The 21,373-nt window shown below is 35.1% G+C and overlaps 2 protein-coding genes across 5 annotated transcripts; one reads left to right on the forward strand and one right to left on the reverse strand.

Annotated features, from left to right (window-relative positions):
- Positions 1-181: 181 nt before the first annotated feature.
- Positions 182-6,317, reverse strand: LOC132696153 (sialin-like). 3 transcript variants are annotated; one of them, XM_060660808.1, is made up of 8 exons: positions 6,232-6,317; positions 5,332-5,515; positions 4,898-5,131; positions 4,670-4,844; positions 4,363-4,617; positions 2,073-2,349; positions 1,901-2,024; positions 182-540 (listed from the first exon to the last, which is right to left on the reverse strand). In XM_060660808.1, the coding sequence occupies exons 1-8, from the start codon at positions 6,285-6,287 to the stop codon at positions 364-366; spliced, it is 1,482 nt and encodes a 493-aa protein (XP_060516791.1). In that variant the 5' UTR covers positions 6,288-6,317; the 3' UTR covers positions 182-363. The 3 variants fall into 3 exon arrangements, 2 of the variants coding, with proteins under 2 accessions (XP_060516791.1, XP_060516790.1); XM_060660807.1 differs by having other exon boundaries at positions 6,081-6,308; XR_009617998.1 differs by having other exon boundaries at positions 402-540; positions 1,901-2,031; positions 6,081-6,310.
- LOC132696152 (uncharacterized) lies at positions 2,280-20,390 on the forward strand. 2 transcript variants are annotated; one of them, XM_060660805.1, is made up of 13 exons: positions 2,280-2,296; positions 6,839-6,900; positions 6,957-7,120; positions 7,179-7,360; positions 7,427-7,595; positions 7,655-8,088; positions 8,147-8,336; positions 9,377-10,145; positions 11,316-12,035; positions 12,109-12,323; positions 13,929-14,718; positions 17,982-18,772; positions 20,168-20,390. In XM_060660805.1, exons 2-13 carry the CDS (start codon positions 6,843-6,845, stop codon positions 20,384-20,386), a joined length of 4,701 nt encoding a protein of 1,566 aa, XP_060516788.1. In that variant the 5' UTR covers positions 2,280-2,296; positions 6,839-6,842; the 3' UTR covers positions 20,387-20,390. The 2 variants fall into 2 exon arrangements, with proteins under 2 accessions (XP_060516788.1, XP_060516789.1); XM_060660806.1 differs by lacking the exon at positions 2,280-2,296 and adding an exon at positions 6,773-6,789.
- Positions 20,391-21,373: the final 983 nt, after the last annotated feature.

A 21,373-nucleotide genomic window follows, 5' to 3' on the forward strand; every position in this document is an offset into this window, starting at 1 on the left:
AGCACAGTGTAAGGAAGTAAAATTCAATTTCAAAAATTGATTAAATAATACGGTACAATGAAGCATATTTAGTAAAATGCACAAAAATTCCAGTATTTTTTTTAAGGATCTCTCTCAGTCGTAGGTATGATAAAATAAAATCAACTGCTTTAAAAATAGAAATTTATTTTACTAGTGTATGTATAAAGAGGCGGTAAAGAATGGGATAACAATTTCAAAAATCGATGACAGTGGCATGACATTACTTTATATGCAATTTTCTATTAGTATATAATAATATCATAAAATGGTGAAAAATAATATGTTTTTCGTGGAGACTAATACTTGTACATATCACACAAACCGAATATGTTCTGGAATCCGTTACAATTCGTCATCGGATGTAAATGTTTTGTTTTCCACGCCGTTTCTTTCCATTTTCTCCCGACTTTCTGTCGCCCACGGCTGAAGGTTTCCCGAAGCGCACGTGCCATACACCACTGCCCCAAACAAATAGATGCCAGCCGACACGTAAAAAACTATTTGCCACTCAGAAACCTCCTAAAATAAACATGTGTGCAATATCAAAGGAAATAATCTTAAATAAAATAAAAAAGCAGGGGTTATGTTTGCCCTATTTAGTGAATAATTCTATTAACCAAGCTGCCTTTCCAGAGCAGATCAAATTGGTTTTGATAAAACCAGTGCATAAAAAAGGAACACCAAATTTGCTCAGTTTACTAAAGTAAATCTCAAATAATTGGTAAAAAAAAATTAGCACTAAGTTCATTGTGGCGTTTAAGTAAGGCGTTTGAGTGCCTAAATTTAGAGATATTTAGAGATAAAGCATTTAATTGGATAAAATCGTTCTTTTCCAACAGAAATCAGTATATCATTACCCAAAAGGACAGCAAAGCTATGAAATCGAAAATCTTAGAAAATTAGTGTATGGACACCCCAGGGTAATATACTGTAAATAATTTTAGTCCAGCTGTGGACTCCACAAACATCCTAGTACCTGGAGAAAATCCGTGATAATAAAGAAAATAAATTTGTCGATTATGCAAAACTGTAGAACTTTTGATTGTTTGGAATAAAACTATTCAACACAGTTAAAAAAAATACAGATCAACGGAACAGCGCAGTTGCTTCGTTGAGAGATCAAAAACTGTAATACTCAGAAGTACCAATAAATCAAAAAGGGCATATAAGTAACAGCAATACTTAAATAGCAAAATGTTTAAAAGATACAGATGTCAAACGAGTCTTCATAAATCTCAACAAAAATAGACCAATAATAAATAGCAGTAGGACCAAATAAAACAAATGCTGAGTTTATAGAAAACTTATCTTAGGAAATAAACATTTAGACATTTCTTAGGCAATGAACATCTAGATATGGACCGTATGTAGCATGTACAAAATTAAACAGGGTAGATTATGCTATTAGAATGGTCTACTGTGCTAATTTTGAAAATATTCTACGATATTGCAGAATATTTTGGGGTAGTGCTTCCGATATAAAAAGAGTTTTTATTATACAAAAGGGGACCATAAGATCAATGAAAAAAATGAAGAACAAGGACTCTTGTAGAGGAGGCTTTAAGTAATTGCAAGTAATGACTGTGTATGAAACCACGGACTTTCGATAACTGAGAAAGGACATTAGTATAATTGCATCGAGATATGTACAACCATCTACCAAATTTTGTGAAATGTATCGACACAGCAGAAATTTCAAAAAGGTTGTCAACGAAATACTAGTGAGACTAGAACTATATTCACTTGAATAATGCTTAATTATATATATTATTATTATTAATATTATTATTATTCTCTTTGTACTGTTATTTTTGTAGAAGCGAATTGAAATATAGAAGTTTTATTATTAACAGTTTTATTATTTTCTTGTTTAACTTACAGGCGGTTTGGAGACGATGTATCCCGACAAAATGGGACTCACTATTCCAGGTAATGTGGCGATCGTATTGCCGATCCCCATCAGGACACTAGCGTATTGCGGCGCAATATCCAAATGATTCACGCTGAAACCTTATTCATAACGCAAGTGTTTTGAAATGGTGGTCGTGTACCTGAATCCAGCCCAAGCGAAAGCTCCAAGTCCTACAGCTAGAGTTAGACAGAAGACGGTTCCTACTTTGTCGGACCAAAAGGCAGCGCCCATCATAAAAATGGTTTGAGCTACGAATCCGCTACAATTGAAAATGACTCTGACTTGCGTGGTCGTCAGGATGCCTTTGGTTCGGAACCAGTCTGCCCACTGACCAGAAAATTGCATCATTATTGCCATTACAAGGTAGGGAAGACCGGATAGGAACCCAGACTTGCCAAGATCATAATTGTGGATATCTGCAAACATGAGCTTGGCAGTCATTCAAATGGATTACAAAAAAATAAAGAGTTCTTAGTATCCGTCCTTTTGGAGAAAATTTGTTCTTGCGAAATTTGAAGATTTTGTGATCATGGAACAGAATTTCATTCAAATAGATACAAAAAATAAAGAAGATATACATATAATTCATTGCAAAGATAATAATTAATCTATTTGAGCTACAGATTCTTATTTTCCCTCTCAGCAAAAGCATTGTGCTAAATGCATTTAATTAACTATTCTAACTAACTTGATTTAATAAACTATTTGCAGCAAAGCACTTAGCTAGAATTAAAAATAGGTTGTCCTTTTCTGTAATGCATAAAAAGTTCGTCTCTATATTTGAATTCTTCTTGTGTGTTATGATGGTTTCATTGGAGTAATTAAGTTTAATTGATTAGAATAATTCTTTAATGTTTACTCAGATTTTGAACAATGAGTATTTATTCTAATAATTATATCTTGTTATTCGCATCGGGTTTAAAAAATCCAAGAATGTGCTGACATTAAATTTTAAAATACTCTTTCAATTTATAGCGACTTTATATTCTTGCCTTTCGGTTGCCATTGTCCATCTCCATCTATCTAGGTCAATCCAATAACTATTGTTGAGACTGTGTTCTGAAATCGAATTGAAGATCCCTTGAGCTCTGCCGTCACTAATTTGGGATTCTTTTTTCGGATCACTCTTTGAATATGCCCAAACCTTAGACAACGCTGTGTTTAAGTTTCACCATCTGGCGAATCCTATCATTTCGTACATGGTCTCGTCAGGATATTCTAAGCCAGATGTGCATTTCTATTGCCCGATTTTTTTTTGTTCATTTAATAATACCTCGCATCCATTATACTTTCTATGATTGTTTTAGACCATAGAATGGAGTATAGTGTTCCAGTTAACGCCTTGCCTTTCATTATTCGGTCTTCAAGTTCTTTTTCACATCTTTCCATCTTCTATTTTAAGTCGAAGATATAGATATGTTTCTTTCCAGTATCAGATCTTCAGGCTGTCCTTCTAGTTTTCCTTATACTTATCTGCAAGTTCCACTCGTTACCATGGGCTACAAGAACCTGGGCGTTATAATAATAAAATGTCTAAAGTAGTCTTTCGAAAGTTGGAAACCATTTTTTTTGCATTTTCAGTGCTATAGAAGTAGAGCTTATTTCAGATATAATTTGAAGAGTGTAGGTGAGAGGCAGGATCTTTGTCGTCGATGTTTGATTGCCGGAAACAAGCCAGATATCGACAAATTTTGATTCATGAATTTGAGCTTGGGTAAAATCGTTTAATTGGTTCCATGGTCGTACTAATGTCAAATGTTTTTCCCATCACTTCCCATAGTTTTTTGATTAGTACCACCGCAAAGTTTACAAAGTGGAGGTGAGTTTTTTCATTGATAGTAGCTTTTTTTTCTATAATATGTTATCTAAACTACATCGCTCTGTTCCAAATCCTCCTTGTTCTTTTATTTCGAAGAGTCCATATTCCTCTTTTAAAATTTGGTCTAGAAGCTATCCCTATAGCTTAGTGGAAGTGTTTTAGCATTTATAATATGATGGGAAAATGAATTAGTTATGTGTGCTTTTTAAAGACAAAGTAATGATTAATTGTGTTCTTCTATACGGCGTATCTTGGAATTGACCACTTTCAGCTTATTGAGCACCGAACCCTTAAAACTCATATGTAAATTCTGTTTGAGATCTTTTAAAATACAAGACACCATTTAAAAACAATACAATAGTTTTACATACGTTTTAAATGTCTCTTTATTAGAATAACAAGTCGTTCTTATAAAAATGGCACTTTGCTGTTGCAGCAAAGTAAACTTTTGCTGCCACAGAAAAGCTCTTAGCTGGCCTATAATGTGAATAGAGCTTTTTGCTACAAACAATTTTGTGACTGATGTTGCAAAAATCGTTGCAGCGGGAATAAATAATAGTTGCCAATATCTACTGCCCGGGACTTTTTAAATTTAAATAAAAAAAATTACCTTTCAAATATTTCGGCAATTGCGTTAACAGGGTGTAAAAGCCCCAATTCTCGCTAAAATGGGAAATAACGATCGCCCAAACAGCTTTCGAAGTTAGAATCGCTTGCCATGGAATATTTAGCTCTTTGTTGCTCCCACCATCGCTCAGAGACCTCTGAATATATTCCAATTCGCTCTTGGTTATATGTTTGTCCTCTTCCGGAGAATTGGTAACCACGAGCGACCACAGCCCGTACCAAATTAAGCCAATTATCCCTGAAAAGGCAACTTCCTATACCGGCAGAAGGAACGTGAAGACTTCCCTTACCAAAACAGTAAAATATGCTTTGCCAACCGAAGGAGCTCGCCAAATAAGCGCAAGCTGGCATTGAAACTACCGTGCCAGCGTAGCTTCCGGAAAACGCTATGGTGGCAAGCCTGCTTCGTTCCAGTGGTGGTGCCCATTTCGCCCAGATTGCGTGTATACATGGATACGTAACTCCCTGAATGCAAACACATCGATATTATCTACAGATTATATCGCAGATTTTGTTACCTCGAAAATACCTTCAATGATTCTTACAGCTAGGAGGAGGTAAACGTGAGCGCTAGCTAGCCATGGCGTCACAAGAGTCAGTAGCGCTGTTACACCTATACCGGCTCCGAATATTATTTTACCACCAAATCTAGCCGATAAGTAGCCCCCCAGGAGTTGGGTGGTTATATAACCGTAAAAGAAAGAACTCAGAATGTAACCCTGCATTTCGTTGCTCCAGTCGAATTCGGGACCCTAACGAAATTTTTTCCAATGAACAACTTTTCAATGTTTACCGAAAGTTTGGGTAAATACTAGTTACATAATTTGCGAATTTGATTTAATTTTGCATTTACTATGTAGACTATAGAAATAATGTAAAAACAGCATTTGTTTCGGATTTTATTGAAACCCTCTATATACATTTTTCATAGTTTCAGTAGCGTTTTACTAACCATAGATATTCGGGTTCCGTTCTCCAGAGTCGAAAATCTATCTTGGGTCATGGCAACGATAGCAATACTTAAATTAACCCTTAAGCAGTAGACATTGAAAAATCCAAAAAATGCGAGGGTCGCTACCACGTATCGTCTCTTCTTCCAGAATTTCCATGATGGTGGATTTTCCGTTGGAGGAATGCTACAAAATGATTCCTAGAAAATTTCGAGCAGTCCAAAATGTCTAAATTCCAAATAGGATCACATGAAATGCGTAGAAAAGAGAAACCTGTTTTGGTGATCCTAAATTGAAAAAACACATTCCTCTCTTTTATAACATATTATCTATAGAGCTGTAGATAGTTCAAAGTAATTTCATTCTACCAGCAACTTAATTAAGATTTTCAAAAAGAAATTCAGTTATTATTTTTTTGCAAAATAACTACAATCTGACTATATAAAATTTTATATTTACAGGGGCAAGCAAGCCACATTTTTTTCTTAATAGGATATACATTTTTTTGCCATTTGAGAAAGAATTTATAAAATTTAGATCTTCATCTTTTACTACCACATAGCGAATTTCCACCAGCAATTTTAATAAAACACTTAACCCAGGAATCACCCTGTATATAAAGTTGTTCCCTGTTAAGCTCGCCATATGGTTACCTACAATATTATAATGTGAATTCTGGCTTTGTAGTTTAATGAATTTAATTGGCTGGCTATACTTTCACATTAATTGTATCAATAATTATTTCATTTACCTATTTGAATTTATTCCGTATGTCTTAACCGATTTTTCTTTGTTCGCGAAAGGCATATTTTGATTTCGCACCTTAACAAACACACCGATTTGAAACGATTGAATTCTTATCGCTTTGAACAGTAATTTCGCTAGCTAATTTCAACATTTACCAGAAACGCATAGTTTTAACGAGAGGTGTACGGCTGTTGATATGAACAAACACCATTTCATTTGCTATTGCGATCGGAATTTTCGTTCAAACACCCGTACCACAATAACGAACTTTCTATTCGATTGAAGGGCAAGGTCGGGCCATTGATCTGCCAATATTAAATATTTTACTTGATTTTCAACGATTAAAGTGGCGGCAAAGGGTTCTAAAATTAAACCGCATAAAATACAATTTCAAATTTACTAAAATTGTAATAGGGTGTAAAACCATTTTAAACTTTTGTCTATACAAAGGTATCTATTGTAATTGTTTAGCATGAGCCACATTTTTACTAAATATTTTACTGAAATCTAAAAATTAAAATTATTTTGCTTGGGACGTATGTACAGTGATCTGCCATCGAGATACGTTTCCTATTCGTCCATGTGTGTTTCTGAAGCTTTTTCCAAGATGGCGCAACAGGATTTTGAAATGTTCAAGTTGTGTCACGTTCAGAATATTTACGTCGTTTTTAGGGAAGTGTCAGTGTCAAAACTCCCGCAGAAATAAATAACAAGTCGGTTCTTGCGCGATGTAATTATTATTATTTTTTTTAATACTTTCAGAGCAATGGCTTATGTTAATGTGAAAGATTGGTCTGTGGACCAAGTAATGGACTGGTTAAAAGGTAAGAACATTACAGCCCTGCGTTTATCAGTTTAACCATTTTTTTTATTATTGTAGGCTTAGATAATGTTCTTCTGCAATATCACGCATCTTTTCTTAATAATGGTGTGACTGGTCATCAGCTCTTAAACCTGAGAGCCGATGACTTAGAGCATTTGGGTGTGAAAGCTCTCGGACATCAAGAAATTATTTTGGAAGCTGTCGAACACCTCAGAAATTTTGTGAGAAAATATTTGAAACCTCTTGTGAATTTTAGTACAATTACTGATACCTTTTCAGCATTTTGAATTGGATAAAGAAAACCTGCAAATGCTTGCATTACGTTTATCATGTGCAGCAAATTCTTTGTTTAAAGAACTGTTACTCATTGATGATGCTTGCGATACAGTTAATACGCAAGTAATGTCTGATGTCCATAATATTATATCCACTATTAAGCCCTTGGTGTTGTGGTTAGAAAGGTAGTACTGCACCTCATGATATGGTTCTCTTATTCTTACAAAATGAAGCAACTTTTTAAATTTTAGATCTCCATTTACTCAAGATAAGGACTATATAGAGAATAAGAGGGAATTATTAAATTTGGGATTTGTAATGGCCACATGTGCTCATAGAGGTGTATTCTCAGAAAATCCTGTAAGAACTATTAGAGAGATCTGTGAAAAATTGTCCAGAATTGCCGATCATATTATCCAGGTCAGCAAACTTCACTTCTACAAGTATTGCATCAGCATACAAAATTAAATCATTTTCAGGATATTTGTGATCCGATGATATTACAGCCTGCATCCTTGGATTTAGCCACTTTAAAAAAAAGAGAACATGAGCTAGGTTTCTATATATTGCCAACTCATCACCCAATTCACCAAATAGGTGAGATTAAGTTTGGATCTCCTGCTCATGGTAGCACAAAGATAGAAGAAGGAGATGAAATTGTACAAGTGAACTACCAGACTGTTGTCGGGTGGCAGTCAAAGAAGGTAATGATTCTTTTGCAAGATTCACCTCCAGAGATTGTTTTGACATTAAAGAAAAGGCCCAGACACTCAAAAGTATATGGGCAGATCTATATGAAACCTTACAGGCTGCCCAGCAGGAAAAGGGGGGATAATTGGAGCAAGTGGACTGAGAATCTTCCCTCACCTAGACTTTTGCCAATCTTGGATTTGCCTCCAATTAAAATTACTAAGTAGGGATGTTCGGTTGTTATAAGATGGCATTTTATTAAATATTTGGTACTGTTTTAGAAGTGAAGAAGACTTGGAAACCCAAGATGTTGGGGTTGAGTTAAGCAGTAGTGACAGTGAGCCACCCGATAGTCCATTGGATGTTAATTGCCGCATGTATCCTCTTAAACCCAGACCCATTTTGCAAAGGCGGAACACTATTACCGGTACCACTCCGACAAGCAAAAGACCATATGCCTCAATAGATCAGGTAAGCGGAATAAGCGTTTTTAAAGACCATATTAATTGTGACCATTTTTATGCAAAATCTGTATTATCAGCTTTAATTCTATAAAATTGATAATTTAGTATTAATAAGAAATGTAAAAAGTGTTTAATTTATGTGACTGTACCTCGTATATCCTATAGATAATTGGGATAAATGTTTCTTTTTAACACTTTCATTCATTGTGGTGATAAGAAGTGAATCGTTTATATATCAAAATATGCCGCCGTTATATTTAATATCAGCAAGTTATAACCAGCCAAGTCTCCCCAACATCCTGTAGAGATAAATATTTGTGCGTCTGGTATGTGTTTATTTTTGCCCAGAATTACGTTAGTGTGATTGTGGATTGTGATATACGGTAATTTTACCATGTAAGTAGATGAAATATGCCGATTTTTATTTTTATATTGCTATTTTCTATATATTTTTTAAATTCTGAGATAGGTTAACCTTTTATTTAACATAGCAGAAAAATTTAAAAAAATTACTTGTTGAGTCGCCTATGAGGATAATTTAGAAAATTCGAGTTGAGTTGAAGTTTAGATATAATAAACCTATCTACCCTAATAATTAGGTTTTGGTTCCAGTGGTCCTGAAATTGATTGAATTTGGGTTTTGTATGACAGATGGATAATATGGGATATTTAAACGTAGTTTTCAGCTATAATCAACAACCCTCATATATGGCTCAAAAATTTTAGATCTGTTGCGCCATTTTAGGTTTTGCACCATGCAGAACATTTCCTAAAGAGCAACTTTTTCTCGTAAATTTTTTATCAAAGTTAAGTGGAATATTTCTATTTTGTTAAAAATAAAGGTACTTTACTCTTGAGCAAAATTCATATTTTTTGCCGACCCTGCTCTATGGCTCAAAAAAATTAATATTTGATAGTTGTATGTATTTTAGGTGTTAGACCATGGCAGTACTTAAAGTATAGTTTTTTGCAGGAAAATTATTAATAAAAAACTTTTCCGACTATCTATTATATTAAACTCATCGTTTTGTTTTATTTTTCTTCCAGTATTGGGATTTTATAAAGTCTCGAACAAGTACAAATCACGCTGTCAGCACTTACAACATAGACGATAAGAATTTCGAATCGAACTCGATGTTTTTGCGCGACAAAAGCGCTTCTTGCAATGTCGGGTTAGATTTGAGCCCGCGACCAACCACCGTAGGTCTAGGAATCGGTCTCGCCCAAAGCTACCGCAAAAATTCTCTGAAAAAAAGTTTCAAAGAGAGCGGCACGGAAAAGGAATCTCGGTCGGCAAAGAAAAAAGTAAATTTCGACGAAAAGTCAAAGTCTAACGATGAAAAGAAGAGCGAAAAAGAAAATTCAATGGGTAACCCTCACCTCACCGTGAACACCAATTTAAACGAAGAAAAGAGCCTGAGCATTAACAGTTTGTCGAGTTTGTCGGAGTCAAACATCGATTTTATAGATGAAGGTCGCGAGTTAACCGACAGAACTAGTATGGCTTGCCAGAGGGACTTACCGGAACCGGAAACGGCTGCCTCCAAACCGGCGGCGAACGAAAAGGTTCGGGACCCCATACTTTCGGAAATAAATGTACACAATATTATAAAGAAGTTCGACGATAGCCAAAAGAATTTAGCCCCGAAGCAGCCTCAAGTTAAACCCAAAGTTTTGCCCAGAAATCATCCAAAAAAACCGCCGGATGTACCCGAAAAACCAGATAAGAGGCCGGCAGTGCCACCTAGAAGCGCGACCACAAAGTTGAGGGGAAAATTAGATAAAAGTCACAGTACACCCGCTTACGATTTGACAGGTAAGAATTAAGAATGTCTTGAATATGTTCATTTTATCAAGGCAATTGTTGTTCCTACACTTTAATTTAATGCTCCTAACGGAATAAGATTTCTACATCTCTAATTTTCAATATTTTGTTTCAACAACAAATTTATATAGAAATAAGTGCAGATTTATTATAGATACTCCTGTTCCTTCTTTGTCATGTATGTATTGTGCCATTATTTAGTGGTCATTAATTGCCTCTATCAGAGTGACATTTTTATTTGAATTTATCTATTGATATGTAGGAAACATAAATTCATAATGACAGTAATAATGTATAATAATAACAAACCATAATGCAAAATAATAATAATAGAAAAGAACATGTAGAAAACTATATATTGAGAGAAAACAAATAAAATATAAGTATATTTTTGTTGTTTTAAGTGTTTGTGCAATTGGTTTGGACTAGGTGGCCGACAGGAAAAGCTTGATTTAAAATATCATATTAGTAATTCCACTCCATAAATTATTATTGTAAAATTTTTCCGCAATGGTACATTAAAACTATTTCATTATAGTTTGTAGTTCATTGGCATATCTTATTGGTATAATTTATTATTCATAGTTGATGGTTTATCATGTGTCTTTCTTATTGCTGTCAGGGCAACAGTTTTTTTATTTATCTAGTATATTATTTTGTTAATTCAGTTTTAATTCAACACGTTGTACACTAATAGTTTACATTTTTTATGTATATTCTTTAAGTGTTAATTGCAATATATTTGCTTATTGTAAACTAACAACGTGTACTTATACAATTATTTTAGTCATTTATAATTCACAGTTAGCACTTAAAATACAGGGACAAGTATAATTGAAAACGAATGTGTCAACGAAAAATGTAGATGTACACTTCCATCCCTCAAGATTAAGTGCTTATTTAAATATATCTCAATGTTACTACACCACTTCCAAAAACTATTTCTCCTTTAGTCCTGCCATTTACGTATATAAATAAAGTCAGTAAATAAAATACAACAACACTCACATGTCGTCTGGTAACTCATTAACAAATTTGATACCGAAATATTTAGACCATATTTCTGTGTAAGTTAATGTAAGAAAAAGTCAAGTTGCAGATATATATATTTTTTTGTTTGTTAGAAAGGAGGGAGGATTTGAACTGGGGCTTGTGTTTTAGATGAAGAACCCACTCATATGGAAAATGCCCCAGTAACTCCCAAACCATTACTCTTAGAGAAATTACCGGATGTTGTCCCAAAAATACTAGAGTCGGTTGAAACTTCTTCTGCAAATAAAGATAAAGACTATTCTCCATTCAAGGAAGCGATTCTCGAATCCAGTCACCCCATAGAAATGTGCAACATCGCGGTGATAGAAAAGATTAAAGCGTCGGATTCGTTTTTACCGGTCGATGAGCCAAAATCGGATGCGAAACATAACCAAGTAGTGGAGGTGCCTCCGAAACCGCCACCGCGGATTTTGCCTGATACTCCCAAACCGGTCTACCCTGTGGATTCACCCAAACCCCAAGGCTTTGCGAAAAAGTCATTTGATTTTCAAGACAATCAGTCGGAAATATCTCGGACGATGTCCACACAGTCCGTGGATTCCAACGACTACCTAGTGCCGGTTCACGCGTCAAAGAAGCAAGAGATCCCTAGTAAGGTTCCTATTAGAGTTGAGAGGAATCATTTCGAGCCCAAAGTTGCTTCTACGCCAATGGCGAAAACGAAGATGGATTTTAGTGAGTTCGACTGTATCGGTTTCAAAAGTTCACCAAACTACGATATCCAGAAGAGCTCCAGTGAAACCAAGGTTTCACCCACTAACTCCATTGTTAAGGCCATGATATCAGGTAGAACCAGGTCCGGTAAAAAGAAGAACAATTTGATAGCAAGTGAGTGGTCTCAATTGCCTCGTTTTGCTTCATTTTAAACATTTTTATTATTAATTTTCTAATTTCATTGCAGAGAGGAGGAAAGTGACAGTGAATGACCTGAGTCCCGCGGATATTCAGGGTTACCTGTATCAGAGACTCAGGGGGAAGCATAATCAAAATGTTCATTGGGAGCAACGTTGGTTTGTCCTCTTGGGCAACTGTTTGTACGGCTTTACTAACAAAGAGGATCCACGGGCGGCGTTTTTGATTTTTTTGTCTGGTTTTACAGTGGCTGTTGCTAGTGAGGTTAGTTTTTTTTGGTGTCCTTTTAGTAGTAGTTATATAAAAAAAAGGTTATTTCAAGGCTTGGGTGGTTAAACTTTTTTAATATATTTGGGATTCAGATTGAAGCAAATTACTTGTATTTTCCGTTTCATTGTTAGCACTTAACATTAATCAAGAAATATTTAGAATTATTATGGAAAAAAAAAGAAAAAACAAGATAAAACAGTTAGTACAAAATTAGTTTAGTTAATAAGTATATGGTGCGGCTTTGGCAAATTAGTGAACTGCTGAAAAGTTCCTGTTTCCATGCGATTGATTTCTTGTCATTAAGGAGCCTAAGACGGTGGCTGTGACATGTAAAATATAAAGTAATTCTATCGCCAAGACAAGTGGAAAACCACCTGGTTCACCATTCATTGCTCCTATCTGTCGCAGGCCTCTAATCATTTTAATAGCAACAAAAGACTTTATTATAAAAAAATACAAAGGGTGAAGTCGAGATTAAGACATCCCGAGGGTTGCTCCCAGTTGGCCACAAAAAATGTGAAAACCACCTGGAAATCATCTGGAAACAGCATTTGACATTTCAACTATTACGATAACTACCTGAAACAAGAAAAAACGAATTTTAGTAAATAAAACACAACAAATAATAGAGAGTAATCTAGAGATTAAGAGACGTAACGCATTTTCAGAACATTGTTTATCCCAAAACTAGAGCCATAACAAAAATAAAATAGCAATTTACACAAAAAAAATCCTGGAAGCAGACAGGTATCAAACAGAAATACTAGTAACAATTGCAGCCTTTTATTTTTATTCTATTTATTTTTATTACGACAGATGAACTTTAATTCTGTAGGCACTGTTTTTCCCTAAAACAAACAAGAATGATAAAGACCTACTTTTATGTGAATCATCGGAATTAAATTTTCTTATAAAGATAATAAATAAAGATAAGGTTTATGGATAAAAGTTAGGGCATGTTAGGGCACACATCTTAAGCCACTTATCAAAAACATTGTCAAGTTGTTTTTGGACATAAGGTCACTGTTTGACATTTGTCTTAATTTTTAAGGATTCGAGTTATTCTTCTTCTGTGGTTTTGACAATTCTTCATGATTGCAAAACAGATCGCATATATACTTTAAATTGTATATTTAAATGAACAACTCAATTATATAACATAAAAATGTTAACAAAAAAAAAAGCAAAACACATTGTAAATCATTTTAGAAATGTCCAGTAAGGGGAATTTTAAAACTCGGTTTCTACAAAAATAGTCTCAGTGTCCATATTCCCAGAAAGGCGTAACGCATGGTAATAAATCGTTAAACGATGTTTTTGCTAGGCCATCAGTCATATTATGAGTGCAACGATTGCGATTGCGATTCCTTACCTTTGTTGTTTTCTGACATAATCGCAAAAAAAATAATTTTCAGAAAAACGAATAAACGCCACGATAGGGCTTTTTTTATGTCATTGGTTAGCCAGATAAGAACCCAACAACCCAGTGAAAACTGCACACTAATATCTTTATCCTAACTTAGAATATGAATAAGAGAATTTAACGCTCAATACCCATCAAATCCTTAATCTCCTTGATAACAAAAATTAATACTCCAGGTGAAATCGAGATCCAACGCGTTCAAGGTATACCACACGGGAACCGTTTTTTATTTCTCCGCGGAAGACGGCGATTCGCTGCAAATGTGGCTGGACCTGATCCGCGCCGCGTGTTTACACAACGACAGCAAAAACCATGACGGCAGCCTTTATTCCGAGACAGACGATTCAGACAGCGAAAAACCGAAGGCGTCGAACAACGAGAAGACAGACTCGCTGAAAAAGTTCGGGTCGCTGAAGAAGTTCGCGTCGAAGAAGTCGCCGGGCGACTCGGGTCACGGCGGCGGCAGCACCAGCCTCGATAGGAAATGGTTTTTCAACAAGTCGAGCAATAATCAGCCGAAAAATAATTTGCCCGTGCCTACCGCGCAGTTCAGGTCGTATCGGAAAATGCGGGCGGCCGAACCCGTGAGCGTCAGAACCGGGAATTTTACGTCCCACGTTCCACTGTTCGCGCCCGGCAATCTCGCACAATCCCAAAACGTCAGCGTTCCGAATTTAACGGTCGAAACGTTCGGGAAATGCGGTACCGAGTCGGCGAAAGTCAAACAGAAAACGGGGAATTACGTCCACGCTAGTAACCCGAGTCTGTGCAATGTGAGCGAGTACAGCGTCGCGACCAGCTCGACCGGTAAAGGCGGTTCCAAGACGGGACACGAGAATTTCGAAGGTTTCGTGACGCTCGAGGAGCTGATGAACAGACAGACGGAAGAGCGGAAGCTTAATCCCCATCACGTGCTCGAGGAGATGCACATGAACCTTAATCTCATTAAGCCGGACGTTGTTTACGGTAAGTTCATTTGAACTACTGGCATCGCGATTTCGGGCGATCTTACTTACTATTACTTGGGCTGTCAAAAAGTAAGATGAAAAGGTACAGTTGGGGTTGCAGTCCTATAACGTCATTATCAATCGGTAATAGAAAGCGCATGAAAATCGAAAGTTACTAAAAGTTCGACGTGTCAAAAAACGTTCTAGAGCAGTTGTCGTGGCTGGTTGGAACAAAACCCTTTAAACTTTTCCTTTGCGCTCTGTTTTGAGTGGGGTAATTTTATGGATTCAGTATCGCAAGGGATGCTATATCCAGAACAATTTCCGAAATATTTGATATTTAGACGAGACAAGACAAATTTTTATTTCCAATGACTTTTCACAAAGTATAGGATAATGTCATATAAAACGTGTTAAAATTAAATATATTATTAAGGCATAAGTTCGGAGACGTCGCAATTTAGATATTCATTTATGGCATAAAAAACTTTTTTTTTGCGAAAATATTTTTAAGTACACTTTTAGAGGCAATACGTTTTTGTATTTTCTTAACCTCAGTGGGAATTTTATTATAGAGTTTAACTGGTAGGACTATCGAGTTATTTGCTACCTTAGCCAGCCTGTGCCGAGGCAACATCAAATTCGAATCAAATCAAATCAATCAAAATCGAAGATAATATATATAGAGACGGAACCGTTAAGCATTTGAGGTTGTGACGACCGCATCGTCCGCGCATAATGTTATCAAAGAAATTTTTTAATAAAAGCGGTACCAGTATGCTTCCTTGAGGTACTCCTCTGATAACTGGAGCATAAGATGAATTAACCGAGAGTTCGATAACATGTTGTTTTAAAATAGACATTTTCGCATTCCAGACTTCTACGAACTTTGGAGAATTTTGTATTTGAACTATTATTATCGAAAAAGTAAATATAACAATTGTATTCGCAACTCTACTCAATAAAAAAACATCTGCTGAAACTACTTCTAACTTGCTGTTATATGAATATTTAGCTATATTTAAAGCATTTGCCACGCTTTCGGTTTCACATTACTGCCTTTGATTAAAAATGTTGCTGGGAATTTTAGGTTTTTCATTATTGTTTCTATTTTAAAAGTTAAACTATAAGAAGCAAATGGTTCACAAATGTGCTCACTAATACGTGAGAATTGATAAAATTATTCATATTCATAAAAGGAGAAATAAAGCATAACTAACCTAACTAATCTCTAGATCTCGCTCAAGTAAGTGTAAGTGAGTAACATTTTTTCACGTCAACGTAGCTTACTTCGGTTAGCTATGACTTCATCAATATCGTCTCCAAAATAGTTGAACCATCTTATTTGTCCAACTTTAACTTACTTTTCGTCGTCTGAAATCGACTTATCTCATTTTCTACTGTAAGTTCAGTTGAGCTATTAAAGGCTATAAAGCGTTTGCGTGTAAATCTGAGCGTTTTTCGGTATTTCTAGTTGCTCCAACATGTAAACAAAATACTAGCAACTAACCAAATGCCTTTGGTTGTTTAATTCCAAGTTTAACTGAAATGTGGGCCAACTCTTTAAATCTAATTGGTTGTTAAATATAATTAAATCAATCGCAAACATGAATCTTATTTATGTGTGTCTAGAGAGTGTTATTTTAGAGATATCACATTTTATTCGGTCCAAAACGAAAGAAAAAGCTGACCCCACTGTCACTGACAATCGCGGTGCCTATCGTTTCAGGGTATCTAGGTTATTCATTTGGTGCCTGGTTGTGTGCTGTTCACTCGGGTTATGTTTTGCTTACAAGCGTCAACTTTAATTGGTAACAAATAGCAAAAATCTTAGAAGGTTATTAGATTTATCGATAAACAAAAATATGTAATTTTCTAATGTATTCCATCCAAATATCGTTTAAAGTGATCTTTTATTCAATAGCAACAAAAGGGTAAATAATTTAAATTTGTAATTAAATGATGTTTGGTTACATGGTAACGTTATTTAAACATATTCAATTTAAATAAATCTTAGTTAATAACAGGAGAGGAGACTAGGGGCCTAATTAGAAACTAACCAAAACTGCTGTTAAGTTGCCAGTGAAGAAGTACAGTGTAATTTTGTATGGATTTAATCAGTGGAGAGAATTGCTTTAAGGCGCATGGCCAGACACCGGCACAGGTTGAGAAATACTGTTTTACCTAATTTTTGTATGTGAGAGAATTTAATTTTGGAGATACAACACATAAAAATGTTTGTGAATCATTTACAGATGATTTGGGATTATCAGCAACTCATGAATTGGAAGTTTGTGTAGCTAAAATGGAGATAATATTACACACAACTGCGGAATGACTAAATAATGAAACTGGGACTTAGTGTAGTTTAGAGCTTTTTGATGTAGCCTTTCTTGAAAATAGTGAATTCCCGAGTGGAATAGTGGTTTTGTTAAAAGCAAGAAACGTTGGCTGTGCTGAAAGAAAAGTAGTTGCACTAGTGAGTCACTTTCATTTGTAGTCTGGATTGATTAAACTAACGGTGAACTTGAGTGGTGTTTCAATCTATTGCTTAGAAGTAGCGTAAACATTTTTTTGGGGTTGGGTATTAGCAATATTTGTATCTTGGTTATATATTCCAGTTTCTGGAGTTCGGGAACAACTTCCAAAACGAAACATGGAAAGAAAGGGTCATTTAACAACATGAGTCACTATTCATTCAACTTTTCGACTGTACAACCCAACAAGTCAAACTTGCTCTGTAGCAAGATAAAAATATTCTAAAATTCCTAAACCGGGTAAAGACAAAATTAAACCAAATAAGTTAATATAGCATAGATAATAGTAATAAGCTAATATAGCATAGCTAATGGTGAATATAGCATAGATTTGTGCTAGATCAACGGAAATAATATATTTTTAGTTAGATGATGCAGTTCATTTGAACTTCTTTGTCTAGAAAACATCCCAAATACATTTCCACTTGAATGTGACTTGCTTTAGCGTATTGCCAATTCATTAGGTTTTGAAAATGGACCTGATTGGTTGAAAACGAGTTTTGATGACACGTCACAACATATTTTTATGTTGCCTTCAAAAGTGCCTGTTATCAGTATACGCAAGACTTCTGAAATGTTAACAAATAAATAAATCCGGAAGCAGAAATCTCAAAAATATGTTTGCTTTTCGATTTTTTATCTCCTTGTAGAAAAATATTTGGACAAGTGTCGTGAAAATAGCAATTTATCGTTCCAGTTATTTTTCTTAGCCCTTTTTAACCTGATAACGCTACCTCGATTTTAGGTGAAGTTCCAATAAGACCGAAAGAAAAGGCGTCGGACAAAGCGGACGACTTGAACATGTCCGCAGCGTCCCCCCTTACCCGTTCTTCTTCCGCGTCGGAAAAGCACGAGTCGAGCAGTTCGTGTTTCGGGAAGCGTTTGGGATCGCTAAAAAAAAATCAAAAAGTTGACAACAACGAAACGAAAACGGCCACCTTTCCGAAGGGCACGAAAGTGTTCGATTTCAAAAGTAACCGCAGCCTGCCCAGAGAACACAGGATGCAAGAGACCGGCAGGGAGTGCGAAGAATACACGGTTTTTCATCTACATTATACCTCCGACAAAAATTTGTCGTTGGGAAAGAAGTCCTACGAGATGATCTATTGCCCTGAGACCGTGAACGACGTGCAATTCGCCCAGAATCGTATGCTAGACGACATCATGTGTAACGAGACTCCCAAAAAAGGGTCGAAAGTGAAGAGACAGCGAAGCATTCCTTCCTACGATAAGAAATCTTCGAATAGGATAGGCGATTCGTCTGCCGGCAGAGTTAAATTGAAATCGGCGGTGCAGTATACCCCGATGTCTTTGCCGTTAAGCCACGATTCCAAAACAAAACCAAAATTCGCGTTCGAGTTGAATCTGGACGAGAAGCAGCACAGTAAGGGGGGAAAACTGAAGCAGATGTTCGGCGGGAAACACGAGAAGAAAGAGAAGACGTTCTTGGGCTCGCCGAAGCTGCACGGGGTCATATTTAAGAAGCAGCCATCGGGGGGAGACGCTGGTTGGTCTTCGACTTCCTCTTCTGTTCAGGTAAGTGTGAAGCTAGGTTTGGTTTTCATTTTTCGGGTGGAAATTTTATTTTTCAAAAAAAAAGGATCCCTTGACGGAGACCACATGCCGGAATCTAATAATAGGTTGATTAGAGTCTTAGAAAGTGGAGCAGTTTGAATTCAATGAGAAATATCAGGTCATATAAAATTCGGTTAATACTTAATGACATAGTTTCAAAAAATAATGAGAATGTTTTCTTTATGCAGTAGTATCAAATAACAGCCACGCAGTAGATAAGTTTACCTCAAAATATTAATACAAGCATGAACTTGGATGACCATAGTTCAGAGGTCTTATGAGCTATGGGGAGGAGGGCATATAATCTAATAGATTTCATTCAAAAAAATAACTTTTTAGTTGAAGAAATTCGTATTTAAAAAAAATATATTGCCTTGCTTAACTAATATTTTTACTTTTATATTATTAGAAAGGTAATGGTGAACTAACCAAAAATTAAACCAATATAAAACTTTAACCCTCAATTTTTTTGTAACTGTTGTCGTTTCCTTTATAAGCCATAAATAAGAAATATATTTTGATTACCGCCATAATACCTACCTAAAATGTCTTAACAAATATATCAATTGGAAAAAAAAAATCATACGGAAATTTTTGAACAACATTGAAATTTTCCGGAATGTTTGTGTCATTTCGAAAAACAACAATAGCCTTCACATAAAAGAGACCAAGTTCACAAGAACACAAACATTTATAGTTTTGTATGAGTTTTCAAGTAATATGGAATTCCTTGGAAACGTTTCTGAAACTTACCTAGGTATCTTATAACAATATTGCTCTGGCAATAAAACTTAAGTTGACTTTGGAATACTAATAGTTTTGATAATTTTGCAAATTACCAAAAAGCTATTTATTAAGAGTCTAAAACTAAAAGGCAATCACCTCACCTTTGAGTTGTTATTTATTTTTGTTTTTCTTTTATAAATACATTATCTAGATAAACTTTAGAATGATACTAAACATGCTTTTTAAAATTATGCAAACGAAAAAAGTTTTATAAGAGTAAGAACATTTTTAAGAATGCTATAAAGCCTTTTTAAAAAACCTGAAGTAACCAAAAACGTTTTGGATGCAACATCCTACAACTTAGAGTGTTTTGGTATACATTTGACACAATGTATATGTGTTAATGTATACGATGGCTTTCATATAAAACTATTAAAACTGTTATAAAAGCTAAGGTTTCTTATAAAACTCTTATAAATCTCCGTTTTCTCAAAAAAAAAAAAAACATAAGCTTCGAGAAATGTTAGTTTGGGATTAATTTTCTCTCTATAGTATTGGAATTGTAGCAGCCAACTGTATATAGTCTTGAATATATTAAATCATGATTTTTATGCGAGTTGTTGGTTTTAGACCACTCCCTTGTGCAAAAATAACCTACCACTGGAGAATTCGCCCCAAGTAGCAGTACCATTTCCTCTTAGTATTCGGCCCCACGCGGACTACCCAGGTTTGGAATACCCACCGGTGTTCGAGGCGGAAACGTACTCTCTTGCCGATCCTCAAAGCAGTTTGAATTTGATAAGGAAGCAAAAAAAGGACAACGAAAATGTGGGAGGGGCGGGTAAATAGTGGGACCTTATGGTCGGACTTTAATTTAATTTAATTAAAAAACATTGCGTTTTGATGATAAAACGTCGCTGCAGGAAATTTTCCGCTGGCCGATATAAGACTGCATAATTCCAGTGAAGAAAACACCAATTGATTGTGATATTCGAGATATTATGAGAGAACAGTATAAATTTTCAGAAACAGAAGTAACCAGACGAACCCTGGCTTGGCTGACCTTAACTGACTGAACTAACCAAATTAAAAATGTTTTCAAAATTCAAATTAACCAAATTATTGTATCTGATACATTGGTGAGCAAAAGTAGCTAATGTCCTACAAATTAAGTTGATCAAAAAGAAAACTACACCAAATATACCATACCTGGGTTTGGATGGTTTGTAGATGTTATTGGACAAACTAGTATTCAAAAAGTGTTTAGTTTTCTTAAACGGCGATCTATTTCTATAGGTACCTATTATTTTGATTGTCCAAATGCAACAGTGATGGAAAAAACTTTTAATGGAAGTTTATTCACATAAATGTTGTCAATTTAAAGCTGTAAACCAAGACTTCCACATGGGACAGATGCATACACTTTTTATGTACATTTGAAAGCAAATATTATATTTAAACGTTTTATCTCAAATTTCATTTAAATACGAATTTAGTTGTAAATATTGATATTGTACCCTTTAAAATGCTCTTTTTTTAAAGAAATTTTAAATCATTGCTTCTTTTTGTTATGGTCTATTGTAGTTGTAAGATTGTATACGGTGAAGTTACTACAATAACACATTGAAAAGAAAAAGGTTAAGCAAAAATTAGTTTTTATTAGTAAAAAGAAAGAAATAAGTGGTTTTGCTTCTAATTGTCTTGATGTGTTATTATTGTAAGGTGTTGCTCAGTATTATTTTATTTACATATTATATTGCCGGTGTAGTGCCAAATCAAAATCCTATTTAATAAAAAAACATTACAAAAGTGAACGTTTTTTTATTTTCATTTTAA

This window comes from Cylas formicarius, unplaced genomic scaffold (assembly GCF_029955315.1).
Source record: "Cylas formicarius isolate icCylForm1 unplaced genomic scaffold, icCylForm1.1 PGA_scaffold_1__22_contigs__length_36826433, whole genome shotgun sequence".
Lineage (NCBI taxonomy): Eukaryota > Metazoa > Arthropoda > Insecta > Coleoptera > Brentidae > Cylas > Cylas formicarius.